The 25,322-nt window shown below is 47.6% G+C and overlaps 15 protein-coding genes across 15 annotated transcripts; 9 read left to right on the plus strand and 6 right to left on the minus strand.

Annotated features, from left to right (window-relative positions):
• Positions 1-173: 173 nt before the first annotated feature.
• On the plus strand, positions 174-2,279 carry Bathy03g00270 (unnamed protein product; the record flags this gene model as incomplete). Its single annotated transcript, XM_007514212.1, has 1 exon — positions 174-2,279. The coding sequence occupies one exon, from the start codon at positions 174-176 to the stop codon at positions 2,277-2,279; it is 2,106 nt and encodes a 701-aa protein (XP_007514274.1).
• Positions 2,280-2,494: 215 nt separating this feature from the next.
• On the minus strand, positions 2,495-5,738 carry Bathy03g00280 (unknown protein; the record flags this gene model as incomplete). Its single annotated transcript, XM_007513949.1, has 2 exons — positions 2,495-5,132; positions 5,521-5,738. The coding sequence occupies 2 exons, from the start codon at positions 5,736-5,738 to the stop codon at positions 2,495-2,497; spliced, it is 2,856 nt and encodes a 951-aa protein (XP_007514011.1).
• Positions 5,739-6,254: 516 nt separating this feature from the next.
• Bathy03g00290 (predicted protein) lies at positions 6,255-7,529 on the plus strand (the record flags this gene model as incomplete). The annotated part of the gene is made up of 1 exon (XM_007514195.1): positions 6,255-7,529. One exon carries the CDS (start codon positions 6,255-6,257, stop codon positions 7,527-7,529), a length of 1,275 nt encoding a protein of 424 aa, XP_007514257.1.
• Positions 7,530-7,950: 421 nt separating this feature from the next.
• On the plus strand, positions 7,951-9,675 carry Bathy03g00300 (predicted protein; the record flags this gene model as incomplete). The annotated part of the gene is made up of 1 exon (XM_007514034.1): positions 7,951-9,675. One exon carries the CDS (start codon positions 7,951-7,953, stop codon positions 9,673-9,675), a length of 1,725 nt encoding a protein of 574 aa, XP_007514096.1.
• Positions 9,676-9,788: 113 nt separating this feature from the next.
• Bathy03g00310 (putative light-dependent protochlorophyllide oxido-reductase) lies at positions 9,789-11,147 on the minus strand (the record flags this gene model as incomplete). The annotated part of the gene is made up of 1 exon (XM_007514228.1): positions 9,789-11,147. One exon carries the CDS (start codon positions 11,145-11,147, stop codon positions 9,789-9,791), a length of 1,359 nt encoding a protein of 452 aa, XP_007514290.1.
• A 135-nt stretch (positions 11,148-11,282) lies between these two features.
• On the plus strand, positions 11,283-11,960 carry Bathy03g00320 (predicted protein; the record flags this gene model as incomplete). The annotated part of the gene is made up of 1 exon (XM_007513975.1): positions 11,283-11,960. One exon carries the CDS (start codon positions 11,283-11,285, stop codon positions 11,958-11,960), a length of 678 nt encoding a protein of 225 aa, XP_007514037.1.
• Positions 11,961-12,049: 89 nt separating this feature from the next.
• On the minus strand, positions 12,050-13,204 carry Bathy03g00330 (the record flags this gene model as incomplete). The annotated part of the gene is made up of 1 exon (XM_007514286.1): positions 12,050-13,204. The coding sequence occupies one exon, from the start codon at positions 13,202-13,204 to the stop codon at positions 12,050-12,052; it is 1,155 nt and encodes a 384-aa protein (XP_007514348.1).
• Positions 13,205-13,380: 176 nt separating this feature from the next.
• On the plus strand, positions 13,381-13,725 carry Bathy03g00340 (DUF2008-containing protein; the record flags this gene model as incomplete). The annotated part of the gene is made up of 1 exon (XM_007513908.1): positions 13,381-13,725. The coding sequence occupies one exon, from the start codon at positions 13,381-13,383 to the stop codon at positions 13,723-13,725; it is 345 nt and encodes a 114-aa protein (XP_007513970.1).
• A 201-nt stretch (positions 13,726-13,926) lies between these two features.
• Bathy03g00350 (predicted protein) lies at positions 13,927-15,201 on the minus strand (the record flags this gene model as incomplete). Its single annotated transcript, XM_007514183.1, has 1 exon — positions 13,927-15,201. The coding sequence occupies one exon, from the start codon at positions 15,199-15,201 to the stop codon at positions 13,927-13,929; it is 1,275 nt and encodes a 424-aa protein (XP_007514245.1).
• Positions 15,202-15,590: 389 nt separating this feature from the next.
• On the plus strand, positions 15,591-16,277 carry Bathy03g00360 (predicted protein; the record flags this gene model as incomplete). Its single annotated transcript, XM_007514021.1, has 1 exon — positions 15,591-16,277. One exon carries the CDS (start codon positions 15,591-15,593, stop codon positions 16,275-16,277), a length of 687 nt encoding a protein of 228 aa, XP_007514083.1.
• A 200-nt stretch (positions 16,278-16,477) lies between these two features.
• Bathy03g00370 (methionyl-tRNA synthetase) lies at positions 16,478-18,619 on the plus strand (the record flags this gene model as incomplete). Its single annotated transcript, XM_007513926.1, has 1 exon — positions 16,478-18,619. One exon carries the CDS (start codon positions 16,478-16,480, stop codon positions 18,617-18,619), a length of 2,142 nt encoding a protein of 713 aa, XP_007513988.1.
• Positions 18,620-18,735: 116 nt separating this feature from the next.
• Positions 18,736-21,051, minus strand: Bathy03g00380 (hypothetical protein; the record flags this gene model as incomplete). Its single annotated transcript, XM_007514273.1, has 1 exon — positions 18,736-21,051. The coding sequence occupies one exon, from the start codon at positions 21,049-21,051 to the stop codon at positions 18,736-18,738; it is 2,316 nt and encodes a 771-aa protein (XP_007514335.1).
• A 526-nt stretch (positions 21,052-21,577) lies between these two features.
• On the plus strand, positions 21,578-22,138 carry Bathy03g00390 (predicted protein; the record flags this gene model as incomplete). The annotated part of the gene is made up of 1 exon (XM_007514115.1): positions 21,578-22,138. The coding sequence occupies one exon, from the start codon at positions 21,578-21,580 to the stop codon at positions 22,136-22,138; it is 561 nt and encodes a 186-aa protein (XP_007514177.1).
• Positions 22,139-22,234: 96 nt separating this feature from the next.
• Bathy03g00400 (N-terminal amidase) lies at positions 22,235-23,326 on the minus strand (the record flags this gene model as incomplete). Its single annotated transcript, XM_007514356.1, has 3 exons — positions 22,235-22,243; positions 22,276-23,105; positions 23,176-23,326. The coding sequence occupies 3 exons, from the start codon at positions 23,324-23,326 to the stop codon at positions 22,235-22,237; spliced, it is 990 nt and encodes a 329-aa protein (XP_007514418.1).
• Positions 23,327-23,594: 268 nt separating this feature from the next.
• Bathy03g00410 (periodic tryptophan protein) lies at positions 23,595-25,271 on the plus strand (the record flags this gene model as incomplete). Its single annotated transcript, XM_007513939.1, has 1 exon — positions 23,595-25,271. One exon carries the CDS (start codon positions 23,595-23,597, stop codon positions 25,269-25,271), a length of 1,677 nt encoding a protein of 558 aa, XP_007514001.1.
• Positions 25,272-25,322: the final 51 nt, after the last annotated feature.

The raw sequence follows: 25,322 nt of genomic DNA on the forward strand, positions 1-25,322 counted from the left end.
AGAAATTTAATCGCGTCAGAATTATTTTTGATCGTCCAATTCTTGTTGTGTCTCAACGCGATACTTATTCAATCGGGTGTTATTGTTGTTGTTGTTGCGGCCGTCGCTTGCTTGATAAACAATACTACGCTCGCTTTTATTTCTTCTTAAAGAAGAAGAAGACGATTTATTAGATGGAATACGCAGCTGGAGGTATCTGTGCAGCTCTTTTTTTAAAGCTCAGAATGGGACGACCGCATTACCCGGAAAGGAAAGGTGAATATTCCGTTCGATCGAAAGCATCGAACGGGTTAGCCGTTTGGTCCAACGCCGATCGACCGAGCGACTTTTCAACCACCCCGTTTCCCGGTTGTGAAACCGTTTTGGATGTTTTCAACTACGCCGTCAGAGTGAACGGGTCGAGACCGGCAGTTGGCGAACGAAAAATCATCAACACGGAAACCGATGCCAAAGGTTTTGAAAAATTGCACTTGAGCGATAAATACGACTGGTTGACGTTTGCGCAGTTGAACGAAAAAGTTGCCAACGTCTCCTCGGGTTTAATCAACACGTGTGGGTTGAAACCGAAAGATAAGGTGATCATCTACGCGGACACAAAGGCGGATTGGATGATCACCGCGCAGGCGTGCTTTCGCACGAACGCTTCTGTTGTGACTATTTACGCCACGTTAGGCGCGGAAGGCGTCGAACATGGTATCAACGAAACTTCGGCTTCAATCATCGTGTGCGACGGGAAGTTATTAAAAACTGTTCAAGCCGTCGCATCGAAGTGTCCGTCCATTAAGCACATCGTGTGCATCGGTACGGATCAGCAGGAACATATCTCGTCCTCAAAGTTGCCGAAATCCATCAAGGCGCACGCCTTGTCGGACATCCAAGACTCAGGGTCCAAGAAGAGATGCGACCCGGTTCCCCCTAAATCGACAGACACGGCCGTCATCATGTACACGTCGGGTACGACAGGAGCACCAAAAGGTGTCGTCTTGGCGCACTCGAACGTGTTGGCCTCCATGGCTGGTTTGAACGATTCCGCGGATTTGACAAACCAAGACGTCTACTTGGCGTACTTGCCCTTGGCACACATCATGGAAATGGCGGCTGAATGCCTCATGATGGCCCTTGGTGCTGCTATTGGTTATGGGTCGCCACAGACACTAACCGATACGGGTTTGAAACTCGCTCCCGGCTCCCGAGGTGACGCGCCGACTTTACAACCAACCTTTATGGTTTTTGCGCCGGCTGTTTTGGACAGAGTGCGCCAAGCGGTTCAAGCCAAATTTGCCGCGGCGAGTCCATTACTTAAGAAACTTGTCGGTGCCGGGTTAGCCGCTGGAGAAAGAGAGTTTCACGCCGGAAGAATTGGATCCACGGCGTTCTTCAACGCTTTGATTTTCAAAAAGGTACAAAAACTGATTGGCGGAAAAGTCCGTCAAATGGTTTCCGGATCCGCTCCTTTATCCCGCGAGACGCACATTTTCATGCAAACGTGCTTCCGTTGCCCAGTACTTCAAGGTTATGGTTTGACCGAAACCGCATCGTGTGGCACCATTTGCACGCCAGGTGATTTTTCCGCGTCAGTCGGTGGTGTTTTAACTTCCACGAAGATCATCTTGAAGGACTGGGAGGAAGGAAACTACTCGACCAAAGATGAGAACGATGCCAGCATTGGTTTACCAAGAGGCGAGATTCTCATCGGTGGCCCGGTTGTCTGCCAGGGCTACTACGTGCCGAGCGATAAGCCAAACGCAGAGTTGCAGAAGAAGAACGAAACAGAGTTTTCGCTCATCGACGGTGTTCGATATTTCCACACAGGAGATATCGGTCAGTTCACGAAGAAAGGTCAGTTGCAAATCATCGATCGCAAGAAAGATTTGGTGAAGTTACAATTCGGCGAGTACGTCGCGCTCAGTAAAGTTGAAAACGTATTGAAGCAGTGCCCTTACGTCGCTTCTGCGATGTGCTACGCGTTATCGAGCAAGTCGCACGTGATTGCTTTGGTGGTTGTGAATGAAGCTCCAGTGAAGAAGTTTGCGGAGAGCAACGGAATTTCCGGCTCTATCGATTCGATGATCAAAGATCCAAAGGTCGTCGCCGAAGTTACGTCTGCGGTACAAGCCGTGTGCAAGGGGAAGTTGGCCAAGTTTGAAATCCCATCGAAGCTCGCGCTCGATGCGGAACCGTGGACTCCGGACAATGACATGGTCACCGCGGCGTTCAAGTTGAAGCGTCAAAATCTCGTGAAGAAGTACAAGAAGGCCCTTGATGCTGCGTATGCGTAAGAAAGGTCGGGACGAAAGTTATATGCGGAAGCGTTTACTGTCAAGTTGTTACATATTATATAAAAGTTAAAAACATAATATATTATTCTTACAAAGCGGCTTCGCCTTATTTAACTATCTATCTGCGTTGTTATATTTTAAGAGCAAAAGACGGGCGATGAAAAATTTCTTCAACATCTGAGCCGTTTCCTCTTCTCTTTTTTTTCATATATGATCTAAAACTTCTTGATGAAAGGTCTAGAAGCTCCAGCTTCTTCGTCACCTAAGTCGCTACTGTTCGCTGAACCACCCTCCTTATCGTTGGTATCAAATCTATTGTCCTCTTTAATCTTCTCAACGGCATTCTTCGCCATCTCTCTGTACTTTTTGCGGAACTTCGGGTAGAAGCAGAAGAACAACAACTTGAACGAGTCGCGCGGTTCGCCAAATAACTTCATACCGTACGCCAATACAACAATAATTAACACCATACCGAACGCGAAACCAACGCTATCGCTCGGCGACAAGAAGTAACCTTCGTCGTTCACATTCTCGATGCCGTTGTAAATGATTTGAGCTAAGTTCAACGGTGGTGGCGGCGGCGGCGCCAACGGCTTTCTCTCCACATAACCCAATCGATTGAACCTGAAACTCACCGGATAACCAAGGGCGCTTGCCATTGATTTACTCAAATCGTACGTTCGAATAGATTGTTGCGTAACCGCAGACGACTCATCGTATTCCCCAGAGTAGAAGAAATTGTCGTGATAAATGGTCATCTTCTGGTTCATAGAGATTTTTTCCGGTACGCCGGCGCCAGTGTCGATGACGAACACCTGGCCATACGTGCATATGCACTGAGCCTCTTCTACTCCACTCGCCGTGCAAGTTTCTATGCACTCTTGATCTTTCTCAGTTGAGGCTGGTAAAGTGTTCACCCATTGCTGAACAGCTAAATGAAAAGCGCGCGCTTGCGACAACGTCTTGGCCTTCGCACTGAACTTCCTTCCAATAGAGTTTTCGGCGCCCAACCACCCGAACCTAATGGTATACAAGCCTGGGACAGAAGTGAGTTTGTCTCGCAATCTCTGAAGTTCTGTGGCCGTAAACGTATACAGCCGAGCCGCAATAAAGCCCATTTCGAAGGATTGATCCTTCGACTCCAACTCGATGGAAGTATACCTTGCTCGACCTCCAGCTCGTACCGGAGCTGAATTTCCCTGCGTGGATTTGACATCCGCAAGCGCATCAATAGCAGCTTTGACTTGATTCTTGACTGAACTGGTCGGTAAAGAGACATAAATGTTGCAATACATAGCAGCCTCAGACGGCGGCGGCATGCCAGGCGGCGGCAACGGCGGCGGTGGCGGCGATGGGGACGCTGGTGGTGGCGACGGTGGCGACGGCGGCGGCGGCGATGGCGGAGGGAAAGGTGAAAGTGGCGGCGGCGATGGAGCCGCGGGCGGTGGCGACGGCGGCGATGGCGGTGGGGGAGGAGGACTTGGCGGCGGCGGCGATGGCGGCGGCGGATTCCTTGACGGTAGCGGCGGCGGCGGCGGTGCCACCCACCCCGGTGGTTTGTTCGGTGGAGGCGGTGAATTCGGTGGCGGCGACGGGAAGGAAGGTGGTGGAGATGGAGGAGACATCGGCCAGGACTTACAGTCGGTTTGCACGTATTTCTGTTCGCCCACATATGGGAGGACGGCGTCAACGACTTGCTGCTCCAATGCTGGCGTGAAACCATCCGGATAATAGAACGTCGCGTAGACAAACTCACCTCTCGGGTCGGCTTCAACCACTGGCTCATACACGCCCCACGTATCGTGCGTGCTTACGCCAGTTGTGCAATCAGTCACCGTATCGATCGGTCCGACGTCGCCGATATTTCCCGGCGTGGTCAACTTGGTAACGAGAGACCCCGAATCGCAAGCGACGTGAATCGCTTCCTTTGCGAGAGTCACGAAGCTCTTCTCCGGGTGCCTCAAGGAAACAGATACCGAGCGAACGCCATCATCCGGCGCGGCTTCCCGATCTTCCTGGGTCAGATCAGCGTCGCAAACAGCGCCCGGCACTCTCTCGCAGCTGTACGGCTCTTGGTGAAACAAAACTTCAACCGCAACGCCGGCGTACGTGTTTGCACCAGTTTCATCCACAATGCCCGTGACAGATACCGAGTTCGCGATGTCCTGCATCGCTCTGAGAATACCTGGGTAAAGGTCAGTCACGGTCGCTGTGGACGTCAAGCTGAACGTCCCAACAAACTGAGACGCCGTTTGTAACGGATCACCGCGCATGAGCGGCTGCGCAGACGATTCGTTCTTCACCGCACCGATCGCGTTGGCAACAATAGCAATCGAATCCCTGTTGTGTTGTTGGCCTATTCCCGACATGGTCGAGCCCATGTCGTGCTTGTATTGTAACCCGTACGGGAACACGTTGAACATACCTTGCAGGGACGAATAAAACTCGAGCATTGGGTTCACGAATCGTTCCAACACCACCGGCGGCGGTGACAGGTTCCATGGCGGTGGCGTCCCCGGTTCCGGGTGTGGCGGTGGTGGTGCTGGTACCGGTGGCGGTGGCGAGGGGGCAGGCGGCGCTTTCGGAGTCGGCGGTGGCGGCGACGGCGAGTACACCGACCTCGAAATGGCAATCTTGTAGCCGTCGTCGCACTCCGTTTTCTCTCCGGCGACTAAATACCACGTCCATCCAACTTCAACGCTCAATTCAAGCGCTCCGAACGGTTGTGTCGTCGTATAATCGACAAGCTTTTCCGCGCCACTCAAGGATGTTAACTGCGCACCCGTCAAGCACGTCGAATCGAGAAAACCAGGCGTTTGTGATACGTATCCCGCTTCCACTTTCTTCAAAATCCTGTTTCGCGAAAAAAGAAAAGAAAGAAGATGATGTCAGTTTCTCTACTGCGCGTTACGTGCTATGAAACACGACACCGTTAACGATCGCAAAGACAAAAGAATGAATGCGTTGAACGTAGAAGAAGAAGAAGAAGAAGAAGAAGAAGAAGAAACTTCTTTTCATTTCATAAAACGCGAGTGAGAGAAAAAACGCTTTGGATTTTTTGAAAAAGAATAGAGAGACCCCCCCCGCGCGCCGCTCTTCTTTTGAGGAGGGGCTTTGATCTACGGCCAAAATAATTTGAACCGACAGATTCTCTCTTTCTTTTCTATCGCGCGATCGACGTCGTTTGTTTCGCTCTCTCTTTCTCGGATGAGAGCGTTGTCTCTGTTACTATTAAACGTACCAAATGTCGCTGGAGAGAACGTTCCAGTTCAAAGTGATCGTGCTCACTTCTTCGTCGATGAAATCGACAAAGATTTCCGTGGAATCAGCCGATTGGTCTACGTGTGGCACCCAAAAAATCTTCCTGGGCGTCTTCTCCGCAGTCGCGAAAAGAACGGAGAAGAACGCGAAGACTATCGCGAGGAGGATCTTCAATGCATCTGATCTCTTCTCCGTCATCATCATCATCTCTGCTACTCCTTGCTCACTTTTGACGACGGGAACGAAAGGAAAGAAGAGGAGGATTCAAACACAAAAGGAGAGGTTTGGAAAGACCGGAAAGAGGAAAGAAGAAGAAGACGATGTGATCGTTGATTTTTTTCTTCGTCGAAGAATTTAAAACCAAGTCTTTTTCCTCCTTAACCTTCTGTATTCCGTTCAATCGCACTCGCGTTCGCTTCTTCGATCTCTTCTCTTTCTTTTCGATCGGTGAAAGAGTCTTTCTTATAGCGTTTAAATCCGCGTTTTATGTGAAGATGATTCAAAAGAACAAAAGAATTTTATACGGCGCTTCGATGTAATCCGTTTGCAAAGGGGGGGTGACGATTGATTGGAAAAACGTGCGAAGGAGAAGCTTCTGGCCAATTTTTTTTTGGATACCCTAAATTGAATGTATGTATGAGATTGGAGTCAACAAAAGAACTTTACTACACTCTACTATTCCTCTCTTACTCCTCACCACTTCGAGAAGATACGATGTATTCACACAAAGCGGCGTCAAAGACAGCCATCGATCGATTAGAACGATCTATTGAAGTGATGGGTACGATGCCTGAGCAAATAGCCGAGGCACACGTTCGATTTATGGGGTACGATTTACCCGACAATTGCTCGGCTGCGGTGAAACGAGGGAGGCTGTTGAAACTCCTTTCCGATGAGGTTTTGCGCGAGGCGAAACGGGCGGAAAGGGAAGAATTTACGACACAGGCAAAGGCTCAAAATTTTGGTGATGGAAACGATGATGACGATGATGATGAGAACAAGAAGAACGTGTCATCTTCACGTCGGCAACAAAACGACAATGTGTCGTCGTCGTCGATTTCTTCGAATAGACGAATATGCGACGACGCAGGCGACAACAACTCCACGGAGACGAAAATAGTGAACGGAGGAGGACGATATAATAACAACAACGAAGGCTCCGATAGTGATTCAGATTCCTCGGTACAAGGCACGGAGCGTGCGGCACCACCACCTCGTTCACTGTCGCCCCCTCCGCCGCGAGTCGACGAGCGCGAGGCGAATGCTGCGAGTACGAATACGTATGCAGATTCGGAATCAGAAGCATCAGAAGAAGATCCGGACAACTATTACGGCAAAGCGGCACTCGAGCCGGAAGCACCACCGGGATCGAATCCGTTCGCTACGATAACTTCGGAGAAACAAAAGGAGATGGAAAAAGAAGCGTTGCAACAAATCGAAGAGGCTAAAAAAATGATGGCAGCATTGAAATTCAACGTCAGCAAAAACGATAATAGTAATACCAATAGTAGCGACGACGAGGACGACGAGGACGACAACGACGACAACGATAGCATTGACAACATTAGCAACAACGACAATAATAAAAATGACGACGAGAACATCTCCAATGGGGATCTCCTCGCGGGTGAAAGTTTCGCTCAGCGCCAAAATTCCAAGTTCAAAAACGTTTCCTTTCCGCCGCTTCCAATCGAAGACGACGTGCGTTCCATTCGCTCAGATGCGGTTTCCTCCAGAGGCGGAGATGACGTGGGTAGTGTGAAAGACTTTGGTGGTTCTGAATACGGTGGTTCTATTTACTCCGTCGCCGCAACAATGGGTTCTAACCAAAACGAACAAGAGGATGACGAAAAGTTGTTGGACCAACTTGTCGAAGAAGCGGAAGTAGAGAGGATTTTGAGAGGAAGAATCGACGAGGAGGAAGGCGACGGTAACATCATCGACGATAATTCGGAAGGGAAAGAAAACGAAGTTCCGCTATCTCTTTAGTAAAAAGAAAGAGAGAGAAAGACTGAGAGAGAGATAACAAGGTGGGAGCTGTTTTTATTTTCCACATAAAAAGGCGCAAAAGAGAGAGATTTATCCAATTTGCTCTCCCTCTCCTTGCTTCAAACGCGTGCTGCTGCTATACTAGTAAATACAATCGAACACATTCGAACGAGAGATACCTTATTCGTTCACAATCGTCATCATTATCATCATTCGTCGAGCGTTGACTTCGAATCACAACTCGTTCGCCGGGTGTTGTTCGAGAAACTTTCACATTGCAAAAGCGTCGTCGTCATCGAATTTTTCGTCGACGTTCGTTACTACTACCACTGCTACTACTAATCAACGACGTTCTCCATCAATCGCGCGTGTAAGAAGACAAACGATATCATCTGGTCAAACATCATCATCATTTACAACCATGGGCAATGAAGCGACGACCTCAATCGTCTGGTTTCGCAAAGGTTTGCGCATTCACGACAATCCGGCGTTGTCTGAAGCTTTGATAGATGCGAAAAATTTCGGCGGCGGCGACGAGAGCAAAAAAGTTTTGCCACTGTTCATCTTAGATCCGTGGTTTTGCAACGAGAAGAGCGTTGGAGCGAACAGAATGAACTTTTTATTGCAATCGCTGACAAACTTGAACGAGAATCTGGGATCCTTATTGTCGATTGAGAATGTGAACGACGCGAACAATTGCTTAACAGTTGTCCAAGGAAAGCCGAAAGATGTGTTGCCGAACGTCATCAAGAAGTTTAACGTTTCCTCCGTATACTTCGAAAAGGAACAAGTGGAACCGTTCGGTAAGCAACGCGACGAAGAAATAATCGAAATGTGCAAGAAACTCAACGTGGATGTGAACACGTACGCGTCGCACACTTTGTATGACCAGGAATTTTTGCTGAGTAAGGCTTCGGCGAAAGGCATTCCTCCGAGCACGATGGGCGCTTTTCAGAAAGTACTCGCAAACGTCGGCGAGCCACCAAGTCCAGTGCCGGAGCCGCCGAAGAATTCCCTGCGAGTGATACCAAACGCAGGAGATGCTCTTTCGAAGGAGTTCAAATACGCGAACGGTATACCGACCCTGGAGGATTTGGGATACAAGGCGAAGAGTCTTTCGTTCAAAGGTGGTAAAGGCGGCGAAACTGAAGGATTGCGACGAATGCGCGGCGCCCTGTGCAGAGGCGGAGACGGATACAAATACGTGCAAGAGTTTGATAAGCCACAGTCGTCGCCGTGTCAGTTGTTCGCAAAAGAGAAGGGCAGCGGAAAAGCGTTGAATCCGTTTGAAATGGCGAAGAAAGCTTCTTCTTCTTCTTCTCCAAAAGAAGAGTCGTTGTTGTGGCCTTCGACGACGGCACTTTCGCCGCATCTTAAGTTTGGTACTGTTTCGGTACGACAGTTTTATTTTGAGTTGCAAGATATCTTGAAGAACGAGCTGAAAGGAAAACACACGAATCCTCCGACGAGTTTGATGGGCCAGATTTTATGGCGCGAATTTTATTATGTCAACGCGTGCGGTACCCCGAATTACGATAAAATGGTCGGTAACAGAATATGCAAACAAATCAAATGGAAGCACGATCCAGAAAATCTCGCCAAGTGGGAAAACGCGCAAACCGGGTTCCCTTGGATCGATGCTGCGATGACGCAGTTGAAAGAAGAAGGCTGGATGCATCATCTGGCCAGACATGCCGTGGCGTGTTTTTTGACGCGAGGAGACTTGTTCATTTCATGGGAGGAAGGCGCCCGGGTCTTCGATAGAGACCTGGTTGACGCAGACTGGGCTTTAAACAACGGAAACTGGATGTGGTTATCGGCCTCCTCGTTCTTTTATCAATACTTTCGCGTTTACGGCCCACATTCATTCGCCAAGAAATACGATAAAGAAGGAGCGTACGTGAAACATTTCTTGCCGGTGCTCAAGGACATGCCTTCAAAATACGTTTACGAACCTTGGACGGCACCTTTGGAAGTTCAAAAAAAAGCTGGATGCATTGTCGGCGTGGATTACCCGAAACCGATGGTTGACCACGCCATAGCTTCGAAACAGTGCATGGCTTGGATGAATGAAGCGTACGCGGCTGGGAAAGAAAAGAAATCTGGGGGAGAAGAAAAGAGTAACAAGAAAGCGAAAACGAAATAGTATGTATCTCAGGAACCTGGTATCTAAGTACCAATACCTACTTAGTTACCAAGGGTACCTACAAGTACAAAGCATAGCAATAACATATCATAGCAATAACAAAAACACTATCATTAGATGTAGACGTCAAACTCTTCACCGACGAGCGCTTCCGACCAAGTCCAAAGATCTTCAGCTTCCTCCGTGTTCATGCTCTCTTTACTGGTCGACGCCTCATGGAAAATGTGACCGGTATCTCCTCCAAGGTCATTGTTGTAATATACTCCCGTTTTATTTTCCAACTCTGGATCTAACGCCATTTTAATTAAACAATCTCCACCGCCCGATACAGTTTCCGCAACATGAAGTAAATCGTTCGCTGCGAAATCGAAAACTTTAGTAAACACGGGGTTTTGGTGTTGGAAAAAATTTGAGCGGGTGATTAAGCCCGGGCCGAACGAAACGACGTTTATTTGCGAGTTGGCTAACCTTAATCGTCGGTTCAACTCGTTTGCGAACAGAATGTTCGCGAGTTTACTGTCCTTATACGCCTTGTCGGCGTCGAACTCAGAACCATCCATCAACTCGAATTCCGCCCCATCTTCTTTAATGCCATCAAAATTCCCTAAGCCGGCGCCTCTCCCAACCTTTCCTCCCGGAGATTCCGGATCGTGGACTTCGGAAGCCGTGATAACAATTCGTGGTTTTAACGTCGAGGAACTCGCCGCACTTTCAACATTTTTCAACAACAAGTTTGTTAAATAGAAATGACCCAAATGGTCCGTACCCATGCTCACCTCGAACCCGTCCTTTGTTCTGTTCACCTCTTTACTCCCCGCGTATTGAACGCCCGCGTTCAAGCATAGAATATCAATCGGTTCATCTCCTAAAGACGTCGCGAACGTCTTGATAGATTCCAAATCCGCGAGGTCACACTCAGCCGGCACCAACAAGGAAGGATCGTTCACTCGTCCGCCTTCTGCTGCAATCGCGTCTAATATTTCATATTTCGCTTCTTTTGCTTTTGCCATCGTGCGGCAGGCTAAAATCACCTGCAAGTTGTTCGTCTTTGCAAACTTTGTCGCGGCGTCTAATCCAATACCGTGGTTACAACCGGTGATTACAACCGTACGAATATCGCGCATGACAATAACAGGTTCTTCTTCTTTCTCCGCAGTTGCCACTTCTTCCTCTTCTACTACTACTACTTCATCATCCGCTCGCACTTGTTCTCGTTGAAAAGTCAAAAACGACATCGCGGCAGTCAACGTTAACATCTCTCGCTTTGTCTTGACGCATTCGTTGTTGTTGTTATTATTGGTCGCTGCTGCTACTGCTGCTGCTCTTCTCGGTCTTCTTCTTCTTCTTCTTCCAACCGGTGGATTATGCGGCGACAGTTGCACGCGACGCTGAACAGAAGAGACGACCGATGACGTGATTCTCGTTGTCATCCATGTCGTTTTCGTTGTCGTTGTTGATGATGGTGCGTACATATTGTGCGATTTTGAAGAGATATTCTGTCTGTGGATAAAACGGATACGACGAAAATATCTCTTTCAATTTTACTCACTCACCAAAACCGATTACGTCATTCTCTTTTCTAACAAACACACACGAACGAAAAAGCAATGGCTGCCAACTTGTTACGAAGCACTTTCACGTTAAACGCAGTAAGAATGGGCAACGCTCCTTCCTCCTCCTCATCGTCGTCGTCATCATCCGGTAGAAGAAAACACTCCTCTTCCTCCTCCTTCAAAGCGGGCATCATCGAATGGGCGAACGGGTTAGGAGGAAAAGAAGATTCCGACGGGTGTAAAGGAGCCGACGCACCTGCGGGGAGTACATATCCAATCATGGCGGATGAATCCATCATGTCTAAAAAAGCACACGGAACGTCAGACTCTCCCGTTCAGAAAGAGTTGCGTTGGAACTGTGATTACGAAACCGCTGATAGAATCTGTAACTTCAATCGTCATTACGCGGAATATGCGGGATATTTCCTTTCGACGTCCTTCTTGAAAGAAGTCGATCGGACGAAAGAGACGACGTATTATGACTCCGTCACTGGGAAGCCGTTGTTCGTGGCACCGAGAGGCAGAACTTTTGAGGAGTTTGAGTCGGAATCTCGTGCCCACGGTTGGCCCTCTTTTCGCGATGAAGAAGTTGTTTGGGACAACGTTCGCTGCGTCCCTGGCGGCGAAGCCGTAAGTACTACGGGCACGCATTTAGGCCATAATCTCCCAGACAGAAAGGGTAATCGATACTGCATAAATCTTGTTTCAGTTGCGGCGATGCCATCGAAGTAATTCAATAGTATATTTGTGTGTATCAAAAATCGCAAGAAAAAGAACTACTCTTACTCATAAACGCGGAAAAACAGCTCTCTCTCTATTTCTCAAAAGGTACCTCTCAAAAGAGACTCGTCGAAAGCGCAGCCTTTCGATCTCGTAAACTCGAAACATTCCATGTGACCATTTTTGTACGCGGAATTACACACGTTTGCGTCCCACGCGAACTCATTTTCATGAAGATATTTTAGACATTGGAGATGCCCATTTGCAGCGGCAAGAGTACACGCTACTTCTTGGTCGACATCCTCCCATTCGGATTCGGAGTGTTCTTTCAAGTATTTCAATCCTTCGAGGAATCCAATTTCAGCCGCTTCCTCGACGATACTTTGCCAACCGCAAAACAATTCAACTTCCATCGTTTCGTGCACGTACTCCAGAAGGTCAATATTTTGCGAAAGAACGGTATTTATTGCCAACTGCTCGTCTTGATAAGGACACTCTTCTTCGTGGCAAAATCTTACGCATTCGATATGACCGTTAAGAGCGGCGAGTTCTATCGGTCTGTCACTCGGCTCGAAATCCTCGTCCTCGTGCCATTCACCGCAACTTTCACAAAAATATTCCCCTTCATGAGGTTCCGTCCAGCGACAGCCGCGTTCTTTTCTCGCGTACACGAGGCACTCGAGATGACCTCTTTCAGCGGCTTGCTCTAGAGTTCTTTCGTCCAGCGAAAGCCTCTTCGCACCCACCAACCACTTCAAAATATCGAGTCTTCCGGTGGCGGCAACTTCTGAACAAACGTATTGTTCGCTTGGTGCATTGCAATCGTACTTTGAAATGCGATCCATGGCGTATCGTAAAGTCGAAATAGAAGTAAAATCAGAGATTCTCGACTTCTTCTTTGTTTTCCTACGGGCTCGGTGAATAGCTTCTTTCGTCTCTCTCGAAACCAGGTTTAAAAACTTGACGTCAACATCGTTAAGCTTTGGAAGCAGATGTGCGCGAAAAACATCGCTTTGGTGCGTAAAAACTTGCGTAAGAGTGCTGGCACCTCGTTCCATCATAGTTCCGCTCCTCGTCTTTGGTTTTTGAACGCGTATTATTTTCACCTCTTTTCTTTCCTTGTTGTTGTTGTTGTTGTTGTTTTTAAGAACGGCCCAAAGTACGAACAGGAGCGCGAAAAACGAAAACAGAAGTATGTCCTTCTCCGTTTGCAACTTTGCGATGACCGTGGACTGTGACTGTTGCTTCTCGCCCATTGTCCAGAAGAAAGAGCGCGTGTTGACACGAGGAACAGCCGGCGTTGTGTATCTTTTTTATAATTTTGTGCGTTTTTTTTGCAAAGTGCGCAGATTTTTTCGCTTTTTCTCTTACAAAAGAGAGACTGCTTTAAAACACACATCGTCACAACTACTGCTCTACTACTTTAACAATAATGACTCCAGAAGTACTTCTCGAAGTTTTTCGGATTTCCTGGGCGAAAGAAACGGCGAAAAAGAAACGGGAGAAGCGATTACTCGAAGGAGGAATACCCGCAGAGAAAATACGAGGAGACGACGACGACGACGAAGAAGAAGAAGAAGAAAATGGAGATTCAGATTCAGAAGAAATGAACATCACGGACGAAGCGTTGATCGCGTCGAACGCGGTGATGAATTCGTTTTTGAGAGAAGTCGTGCACAGAGCTGCCGCAGCTGCGGAGGAGGACGGGGATAGCTCGGTGACTGGAGTTCATTTGGAACGAATATTACCTCAGTTGCTTTTAGATTTCACTTCGTGAGCGATGAGAAGCTTTTGAGGCATGGAAGTAGGACATAGAAGTAGTTGTAGGTAGAAAGCAAAATAGTAATGCAAAGATTGGATATTTATAAACATATGAAAGCAATGATGAATGCGTGTGTGTGTGTATTTCTCTTTCTTTTTCTCTCTCTATTGTACAACGTGTGGGTTGGTGAAATGTTTTCTCGTAAAATCCAACTTTTTAAATCCAATCGCCTTCTTGTAACTTCAACGGCAAATAGACCTCGGATAAATACTGAAACCCGTAACTACTCAGCGCCTGAATTTCCGCCTTGGTTTTCGTTTTCAACATAATTTCAACCTCTTTCACCCAGTCCGGGTTCTGTTGGATGAAATCTTCTTTCAGCATGTGATTGCCCGTTTCGATATCCTTCGCGGTCATTTCCAATCGACACTGCTCGGGGATTTTAAACTTATCTAAATCGCTCGGACGAACGCCCAACCACTTAATATCCGGAGTGGTTAAATTCGCAGAGTCAAACGCCATGTTCTTAGAACCTTGCATGTATACAGAAATGATTTTCAATCCGTACGGATCCGCGTCCACCAACGCCAACACCGGCAACTTCAATTCTCTCTTCACTTTGGAAAGAAACAAACGCGTTGCCACGTCCGGTTGACCTTTCGCCGTAATTATAATGCACGGATACTTGTTGTAAAACCTATCCTCGGCCAATCGCATGAACGCGGCATCTTTCTCCACCAACAAAACAAACTTCGCGTCCGTTCGTAACTCCGTCACTTTATCGACGTTGGACGGAATCGCTTTACCGCCGACGCCCATTTTCGTGCAATCAATATCGTCGCCGTCCTCTTTATACCTCAATCTCCCAACTACCACGCCTTTCTCCGACGCCACCACGTGCAAAGAATTTCTCGTGCACCCTAACAAACACGAAATGTCGTCTAAGACCGCATCCGAATCTTTCTGGTCTTTGAACAACTTCACGTCCGTATAAAACAAGTCTCTCTTCGTCACGTGGATGCCTTTACTCAACACTCCGTGGACTAACTGCATAACTCGCGTCAAAATTGTCACCTTCCTGACTGAACTCATGTTCGTAAATGCCGCGGATGTGCTCTTATTCTTCAAAACGATTCTATTCAACTGGTCGATGTATACCTGGTCGTTTTGGCCTCTCGAAGGGAGTTGATAGGCGAACCCGTTCCCATCCATAATCGATTTCGCCACCGCTAACATCAATTGCTCAATCGCGGCCGCAATTTCCGTCTCTGGCCTATCCAAAACTTCTCTGTATAAATCCTCCATGTTCAAATCTTTCAGAGTCTTCCTCCGACTCGGCCGCGACTTGACAATCGCTTCCAACTTTTGTACTTTTTTCAAAACATTTTCCACGGAACCGTCTCGGCCTTTCTGTCCATCTTTCAGTTTCTTCAGAGCAAAGTTTACGCCTTCGTCCGGGAGGACTTTCTGTTTCTTGCTTTTATTGCTCATCATGGATGATTGATTCTGTCGTTTCTCTTCGTATTCCTTCTTCTTCTTCTTCTTCTTATTTTTAAAGGAACAGCAGCAACAAGGGAGGAGGAGGAGGACGAAGAGGAGACACTGAATGTGTATTCTAAATTATGTGGTGATTTTGAAATTTCCCTTCTCATTGATGAACCACAGAAGAGTATGGTCTCATAATCATATCTTCTTCACTTCCCAACACTCATCTCTTCCTCTTTTCTTTCACGCAAAGAAGAACACAAACGACGACGACAACAACAACAACAACAAACATGCTCTCCTCGTCATCGTCCTTAAACTCATCTTCTCTTTCTCGCGTTGGTGCTTTAACCTCCAGCAGCAGTCTCGCTCATGGTTGTCGTCAGATGATGATGATGACGAGCAGAAATACTTGTACGCCGACAAGAAAACAAAAAACTCGTTTCGCGATTAAAGCGCAATGGCCGGACGCTGTGTACATATCCAATGTCATCGAACAGTTCCCCGAGAAAGGAATAGCCTCTGTTGAGGAGGGCAGATGTTTGTGGGACGATGGGTACGACGTGTTAGACGTGAGAGATTTGGATGAAATCGATGCGAACGAAAAGTGTCCTAATCCACTGGGAGTCGATATCGCCGCGCAGCCGAACAAAGGGAACAGATTGAAAGTGATTCCACTCGTCAACGCGAAAAGAAAATACGATTTCGAGTTGAATGAAAAAGTATACGTACAAACTGGATTAAATCCTAACTTTTCCAGCGAAGTGCAAAAGGCGTACCCGGACAAGAACAAGAAGTTGATGGTGGTGTGCTCCGATGGACGAACGAGGGCGATTAAAGCGTTGGAAACTTTGGACGAGTTAGGCTACCTCAACATCGTCGGAATCAAGGGCGGAGCAAATTTATGGAACCGAGAATGGGACGCTAAAATGAGACGTCGAAATCTTCCCGGTCAGTTCAAGCAAAACTTCTCGCACGCCGGCGACAGTCCTCAGTTGCACGGCACCGGTGGCCAGTTTCAGAAAGCGGACTCGCAGTCGTACAGCGACCCGCGAGATCCGGTGGAATGGATTTGCGAATAATTCCAAAACTGATCTGTGTTTTATGTTTTATGTTTATTTAATGTGTATGTTGCTCGTGTTGTAATGTGTATTAAAGTCTAAGCGTTGCTTGTTTGTGCAAAAGCTCCTTCGTTCTCTGAGACTTCTCTCTCTCTTGAAGAAAACTCCAATCTTCATGGACAAAATTTTCTTCATTATCTCAGAATACTGACGACAACAAAATGTTACGCTTTTTAAGCACTTCACCGAAAACGACCACGCGCATTGGGAGAACGTCGTCGTCAAAATCTGCGTTCATAGGAAGAGCGATTATTTCTTCATCTTCTAGCAACGCTTCGTTGCGCGCTTCTTCTTCTTCTTCTTCTCGATTTTGTTTAGGGAAATGCTACACGTCGTTTTCGACTTCTAAAGCTGCGACAGTCGCCGCGACCACCAGGCGCTCCTTACTATCGAGCGCTTCTCCTTTCAGCACCACTTCTTCGTTTGCATCGTTTCCTCGCTCGAACGCGAGTGAAACCGTGCACAGTAGCAACGAGAGCGGAAGAAGGAGGAAAAGGTACTCTATCCAAGCGAATGCAGGAACACCGAGAGAAGAGTGTATGGTCACCACCCCTATCTATTACGTCAACGACAAACCACACATAGGTCACGTGTACACCTCCACGGTGGCGGATATATACGCGAGATACAAACGATTACAAAACATGGACGTGTTTTTTCTCACAGGGACAGACGAGCACGGGTTAAAAGTGGAACAATCGGCCGAGAAGAGACAGATCCCGCCGCAAGCGTTGGCGGACGAGAACAGTCTGGTGTTTCAAGAGGTTATGAAAGCGAACGAGATTTCGTTCGATGATTTTATCAGAACGACGGACGAGAGACACACGACGCAAGTGCAAGCGTTTGTTGAAAAGCTGCTAAAGTCGGGAGACGTGTATTTAGGGAAATTCGAAGGATGGTACGATGAAGGACAAGAGGAGTATTACACCGAGACAAAAGCGAAGGAGTGTAATTACGAGTCGCCTATTTCCGGGAAACCGATGGTGCGAATGGAAGAGGAGAATTATTACTTCAAATTATCGAAATACGAAAGCAAGGTGAAAGAGTTATTAGCAACGAGCGATTCGTTTTTGACGCCAAAAGAAAGAAAGAATGAGTTGTTACAACGCGTGAACGACGGATTAAACGACGTGCCAATTTCGCGAACGAATTTTACGTGGGGTATACCCATGCCAGGAGACGAACAGCACGTCATTTACGTGTGGATCGATGCGTTGATGAATTACATCACGGCTATCGGTATGGCTAAAGATGGTGAAGCCAAACAAAAGTATTGGCCGGCGTCCATGCACGTCATGGCGAAGGAGATTTCGTGGTTTCACGCCGTCATTTGGCCGGCGGTTTTGATGGCGTTGGATTTGCCTCTTCCAATGAGAGTGCACGCGCATGGATTTTGGATTCGCGAAGGACGGAAAATGTCGAAATCGTTGGGTAACTTTGTCGATTTGACCGTTTTGAACAAGTTCTCAACCCACTACGGTTTAGATGGGTTTCGATACTACTTGGCGACGGAAGGTCCCATTGGAGCGCAAGACGCAAACTTTGCGTCTTCGAGAGTGCAAGAAGTATACGGTACGGATTTAGTCAACACGTTCGGTAACTCGACGTCCCGAACAACAGCGATGTGTGTGAAATACTTCGATGGAGTTTTGCCGGAAAAATCGGACGACACCTCGAAAATCTTCAAAGGGTACGATTGGAAATCGATATGCGAGAAAGAAGCCGCCGAGGCTGTTCGCGCGTACGAAAACTTGGAACTCAACAAGGCAACGCAAGCCGCGATGCGAATAATTACCAAAGTTGACTTGTTCATCACCGAAACCGAACCGTTTAGAATGGCGAAGGATCCAAACGAACAAGAAAATTTAGGCGCAGTGTTGTATCAATGTTTGGAAGCCTTACGCATCTCGGCGTGTATTTTAGAACCGATTTTACCAAATAAGATAAAGGAAATGCACGCTGGTTTGCCTTTGTATGCCAACGTAAGCGATTCTATGGGAAAGCGATTAGTATGGGGTGGATTGAAACCGGGAACGACCGTTTCCAAGCTCGCGCTTTTCCCTAGACTGGATCCTTTAGATGAAAACGGGGAAATTATGAAAGAAGAAGCGCAAGCTCCAGCGACGTCCAATAAGCCGGCCAAAAAGTCTAAAACCAAAGTTGAGAAGGTATACAGTCCCGAAACTCAAGCGAAGATAGATGCGCAAGGTGCCCTCATTCGATCCATGAAAGAATCGGGAAAGACGAACGACGATGCAGAAGTTGCAGAAGCGGTTAAAATTTTGAAGGAGTTGAAAGCGTAAAGGAATAAAAGATAACAACGCACGCGGAGCAAGAAACGATTAGAACGATTATTTAGCTTTATAGTACTCTTTATCAATGACATCAATCAATCCGTCGTATAGTAATTAGTGTTGGTTTATATGATCCTATACCCCATCGTTCGCTTATAGTTCAATTCTTCGTCGATGCGTAATCTATCGTGTTGCCAGTTTCCGGAGGAACCTCTTCTCGCTTCGTTGCTCGCTGGTTTACCAAACACTTGCGACAAAGAACACGTCGCGGGAGGATTCGGGAATATCATATCTGGATCCATTCGCGCTTGCGCTTTGAGCATGGGAATCAAGGACTCTTTGTGTGCCCACGGCGGAATCGGCTTCCCTCTTCGCTGGTCCTCAGAATCGCTATCGTCCGAATCATCTCTCATAGGGGACATTTCGTACGAACTCGGAAACTTCGAGTGCGATCTAGGAATGGATCGATCGTGGTAGTTGGTGTTATTTGCTAGACTCGACGGTGTTCCCCTCGGCGTTACATTGAAAGATTTGATTTTCGAAGGTGTCATCATTTGCTGCTGGTGTCTTCTCGAAGGTGTGATGTTACTCGCCGCTGCACCGCCCGCCAAGGCGTTTCTCGCGTTCTCCAAAAGCCTTTTACTCTTTTCCGTTACAGCGCGATCAGCGGTAGTTTCAACGACGTGCTGTTTTTGATGTTGCGAGCGTTGTTGTTGGTAACTATTATTCTTAACGAGCGAGGAGGACGGATGCATGTTGTGCGCAGGCTTTGTCGTCGTTCGCTGTTGTTGTTGCTGCTGCTTCTCGCGAAGACGCTCTCTCTCTTGCGCTTCTAAAATTGCACGCGCTCTTAAATTTTCTTCGTGCTGCGCGCTCAGTGCCATTTCTCTCTCTCTCTTAGCCAGCTCCATCTTCTCCATACGGAGACGTTTTTGCTCTCGTTCTTGGAGTTCGATTTCCTCACGCTGCTCTCGTTTCTTCTTCTCCGCTAACTCTCTTCTCTTTTGCTCTTCTAACTTTTGCCCCTCTCGCTCTCGTTGCATTTGCTTCTCTTTTTCTTCCATCCGCAATCTCTCGTTGTATTCCTCCGCGCGCTTCATTCGATCAGCTAATGCCCTTTGGGTTTCTTCGATCGCCGCTGCCGCGTGCTGCGTTGACGGCGCCGGTTGCACCGACGCCAAGGAAGAGGGGATTTTACCAGACGCGACCTCCATTGCTTTCGCGAGCGCTTGCATCTTCTCCACCGTTGTCTTATTTTGTTGTTGTTGCTGCGGATGCTTCACTTGCGGTGCCGGTGCGTTGAGCCGCGCCGCGGCGGCGCTCTTCGTTTTCATGCTCGGTTTTGAAGAGGTACCGACTTTAAGAAACGCCATGCCTCTCGCTCTCGCCTTTTCGCGCTTCGCTTTTTCCTCCTCCTCGGTCGTCGGTCTATGCTGCTGCGGTTGTAGTGACGACGGTGGCAGCGGAGCAACGACTCTGTGCTGCAACTGTTGTTGCTGCTGCTGTTGCACCGGTCGCTTATTCTCCATGTTATTCTTTGTTGTGCTAAACGGAACATTATTTTTCATCGCCAATTTCTCCGGCGCGACCAAATCAGTCCCCTTTTTTGGTTCTTGTTCCCGTGCCGCTTGCGCATCCTCTTTTTGTCCCCCTGAAACCGGTACCGTCTTCTTCTCACCAACTACTCTGGACACTTCCGTGGAGCTCTTCATCGCTACTGTTGCCGTGACCGCCGTTTGACTGCTCCCTGCTTTGTCTCCTGCGGCAACGTCATTCTCGACATCTGTCTTTTTCTTCTTCGCGGAAAGGTGTTGTTCCCCCACGCCGGTCGCGCCGCTCACGAGACTCGCTTCCATCTTTTTCTTCTTCTTCTTCGACGAAGAAACAGGAGGGCCTGCTTTTCTCGACGCATCTGCGTCTTCTATATTCTTCTGTATTTCCGCCGCCGCAGCAGCTGGAGCAGTAGGAATAGAAGCTTTCTTCGTTTCTTCGTTCGACGCTTGTTGACTGCTCTCGTTGTTTTTTGGAAAAACCACAACGGTTGGTTGAGAAGATTTCCGTTTCTTCTTACTCAAAGTCGTCGCGCTGGCTGGCGGCTTCGCGTCTTCATCATCGATGACGATAACCTCGATGTTTTCTTTCTGTTTCTTTTTCTCCGGCGAGGTGGACAACGACGACGTAAACGACGATGATTTCCCTCTCTTCTTTGTCGTTGTTTCAACTAATCTCTTTTTCTTTTCCTCTCCTTCTTCTTGTTCGATGATGTTGTTCACATTAGTAGTCGTATTGGTCTTCTCCGTCAACAACATCCTCTCTCGAATCTCCTCCTTCCTTTCTAACAACCACGAGGAAACCAAGTTCGCTTTCTTTTGAATCGCTTGCGTTTCCTTCTCTTTCGTTCTCTCCAAGGCTTTCATGCCCGCTAAGAACGTTGCCGCCATTCTGTTGAAAGAAACAAGAGATTTTCACCACCAGCGAGGGGGGTACAACTCAAAGCAGAAGAAGAGCGTCAAAGTCTTTCTCTCTCTCTCTCTTTTTATTCTCTCTATTTATAATATCACCTCACTCTCTCTCTCTCTCCTCTCTCAGAGCTGTCTCTTTCTTCTCTGCGCTCTTTCTCTCTCTCTCTCTCTCTCTCTCTTAATCGCGCGCGCGCGTTTGTGATGAGAATGAGACCAACCAAAGAGTAGAATAATGAAGAAGAGAGACTCAACGACTCAAAAGGAAAACAAACAAACAAAATTTTGCTTTTGCTGTTTTTTTTTGCTTCTTTTTCTGTCTGCTTTTTTTCATTTTCAGAGTATTCATCAGTCCTTCTTCACAACGAAGACAAGCCTCATCAAGGGGTTTTTAGAATAAGATTCTCGCACCACCACCACCACTAATATATAATAAACGACGACGATGTTATCGAGACGCGCGTTATCGTCCTCTTTAGCGAGCACGAGTTGTTGTTTACGCGGATGGATGAGCGTTGGGGGGTGTTTGAGTGCGAGTAGTAGTTTTTATCATAGGAACAACAATAGTATTTATTATAGCGTGGGGGATGCGCATCATCATCATCATCAACATCAACAACAAAACCAACACTTCTTCTCCTCGTCCGCTTCGCGTAATCGTCACGGCTTGGACGATTTCGTGGACAGTCTCCCCAAAAAAGGCGAGGATGGGAAACCGGATCCTGTCGAACCCATCGGTCGAGCGTGGGAGGCGAAGGAGTTGAGAATAAAATCGAACGAAGATTTGCACAAACTCTGGTACGTGTTGTTGAAAGAGAGGAACATGTTGAACACGGAGTCGCATTTATCGCGAGCGAGAAACGAGTTGTTTCGACATCCGACTCGGATTACGAAAGTGAAGAAAACGATGAGTCGAATTAAATTTGTGCTGACAGAACGAGCGATGAAAGAGTACGAGGTGGCGATGGAGCGAGCGATGCAAGCAGAGGAAGAGGAGACGCGGGCGCAGTTACAAGTCGAGGCGGAAACGAAGCTGAGAGAACGGAAAAGACAGATTAATACAGAGTAATACAGTTTGTGCTACAACACCTTCACGCCGTTGCATTCGACGCGAGCGACTAATATGCCTTCTTTTTTGTTATCCAAACCGCCTTTAACGATGAGTTTACCTCCTCTTTCGATTTGGAAAACGACGCTGGAACCGACGAAATGAATTTCGCGCTCAACGCCTACTCTGTTGGCGAAAACAAAAGCCCTTTTTCGAGGTCGTAGTATTCCTTCTTCTCCTTCTTTTTCCTGGTCTACGAACAGAGGAAGTAATCGATTAAACCAGTAATTCCACGTTTCCGTTCGGTCTGGAACGATTGCTTTCGTTTCCGCATCGTCGTCTGGATGCGCGTTTGTCCACGCGGAGGCGAACAAGATTAAAGAAGAACTCGCTTTCTCGATCGTCTTGGCAAACTCAAACGCACCCCACGGCGCTTCAAACTTGTACGGGTTAATATCCATGCATATACCAACCGTCGTTTTAATTCTGTATTCTTCTACTTTACTACTACTGCTCCTACTACTATTAGTATTACCAATACCTTTCGCTTTTAACACGAGTTCTAGGGACGTGAACCCACTCTCGATATCTTCGTCCGCCCACGTCTCGTCGATGCAATACAAGTGGTGCTTATTCGCTCTCAGAATCACGCGCCCTGCTTCATCGATAACTTGCACCGCGTTATAATACATTTTTCTTCCTGCATCGCGAATGCCTCTCACGTACCCAGCACTCGCGAGACAGTCAAACCTTTTCGCGACGGAGGATAAAAACTGCCTGGTCACAGCTTCCTCCTCCTCTTCGTCATCCCATTCGACGAAAGGTTCAATTTCCTCTCGAGAGTCAAACGTGTACCCGGTAAAACACATCTCCGGAAACTGGATGATGGACAAAGGCGCGACGACTGACGACGACGAGGACGATAATAACACATGTTCGTGCGCATCGAGCATTCTCAAGCACTTCTCGAAAGACTTTGTTCGGTCACCTAAATCAGTTACATCGAAAACAAAAGTTAGTTGAGAAATGTTTAAAGCGATGATAAAAGGTAAACGCACCGTGAGCGGGTTCAAACTGCACGCACGCGACTCTGAACTCGCACATTGAAATATCTTTATCATCATCATCATCATCTTTATCGTCATCATCATCCACGGCGTTGTTTGTCTCTTTCCTCGTCTCCTCCGTCGGAGGACAACCACCACTCATTTTAATAATAGAGTATCTTCTCAAAGACAGAAGAAAGAGAAGCGTGTTAAAGTTTTTGTGGAAAAAAGGAGTGGTTTTGGTTCGTGTGAGATTTTAGAGAAAAAAATTAGTTTTCTTCGGCGGCGCCGTTTCTTCATTTATTCTCACAACGACGAACAAGAAAGAGAAAAAGAGCGAAGACTGATTAAACAACAACAGAAGATTCGCATTTCATTCAAATTCTGTAGTAGTATTAGTCGTCATAATCATCATCATCATCGTATAAAACATGATATCGGCTTTAGCGTGGGTCCCTCCCGGAGCGTCCTCGCAGACGCCGAAATTTACCGACATTCCCGAAAGCGCATTGAAAGAAACTCGAGAACGGATGAAACGAAGGACGGACGTGGAGGACGACAGCGACGACGACGACGACGACAAAAGCGAAGAGAAGGACGAGGAGAAAGAAGAAGAAGAAGACGACGATGACGATGAAGAAGGTATGGCGGACGAGCAAGAGATGAAAGACGCGTTGAATGATGATGACTCAGAAGAATCCGAATCAGACTCAGACGTGAAAGAGAAAAAAAATGAAAAGAAAAAAGCGATACGGAAAGCGCAAGCGGTCGCGAACGCCGCGAGAGGTATCACGGACGATTTAGCCGAGCTGGACATGGATAACTACGACAACGATGATTCATACGACGAAGATATTCAAGAGAGACAATTATTTGGAAAAATGAACTCGGAGTTTGAATCAAACCAAGACGACCCGTACGTGACGATTAAGGACTCGGACGACGACGAAGAGGAGGAAAATCCGGACGATTTCGGGATTTTAAAGAACGATTTAGTAGTGTTAGCGGCGAGAGCAGAGGAAGATGCGAGCCACTTAGAGGTTTGGGTGTATCAAGAGGCGATAACAAACGAGGAGACGCACGAGACCGAGGCGAATTTGTATGTGCATCACGACGTGATGTTACCGGCGTTTCCGTTGTGTTTAGCGTGGATGGATTGCTGCAAAGATACAGGCGCGAATAATCGAGGCTCGTATTGTGCTGTTGGGACGATGTATCCAGGGATTGAGATTTGGGATTTAGATTGCATCGACGCGGTGGAGCCGGCAGCGACTTTGGGCGGGTACGATACCGCGGATGTGAAGAAGAGTTCGAGCGGAGGAAAGAGTAAGCCTAAAGTAAAGAAAGAAGGGCACCAGGATGCAGTTTTAGGCATGTCATGGAATTCGCAGTTTCGAAACGTGTTAGCGTCGGCGAGTGCAGATAAAACGGTAAAGATATGGGACGTTTCGACGGAAACATGCACGGAAACCTTGACGAAACACACCTCCAAAGTGCAATGTTTGGAGTGGAATCCGGAGGAGAGAACGGTTCTCGTTTCGGGTGGTTTTGATAAGCATGCCAGAGTGTGCGACGTTCGAGCGCCGAAAGAGGCGAGCTTAGATTTCAACGTCGGCGCCGATTGCGAATCGGTGTGCTGGAGCGCGAGAAATCCACTCGAGTTTTTCGTTTCCAACGAGGATGGCGAAGTCGCCTGTTTTGATACGCGAATGGCGTCTTCAAATATTAATAGCGGTGGAAAGAAAAAGAGCAAAAAGTCGTCGTCGGGAACGTCTTCAGCCGAAAGATGGCGCATTAAAGCGCACGAAGAAGCAACAACGTCTGTTTCGTGTTGTCACGGCTCTCCAGGTGCGTTTTTAACGTCCAGTACGGACGGAACGCTGAAGTTGTGGGACGAAAACGTCGGATCGACGCCGAAGTTGCTCGCCGCGAATACGGCTGGTGTGGGTGCTGTGTTTTGCGCGGGTTTTTCTCCGCACTTGCCATATTTAGCTGCCGCTGCCGGGAGTGCCGGTGCGGTTTCTGTATGGGACGTTTTGAGCGAAGATGCGGTGAGACAGTCGCGCCACGGACCGCTGTTAGAGCGATATGAGGCACAATTCAATTAGATTTTTAAAGAATGATAAATCTTGCTATTTTAAAATCACTTATACTGCTGA

This window comes from Bathycoccus prasinos (genome assembly GCF_002220235.1).
Source record: "Bathycoccus prasinos genomic : Chromosome_3".
Classification (NCBI taxonomy): Eukaryota; Viridiplantae; Chlorophyta; class Mamiellophyceae; order Mamiellales; family Bathycoccaceae; genus Bathycoccus; species Bathycoccus prasinos.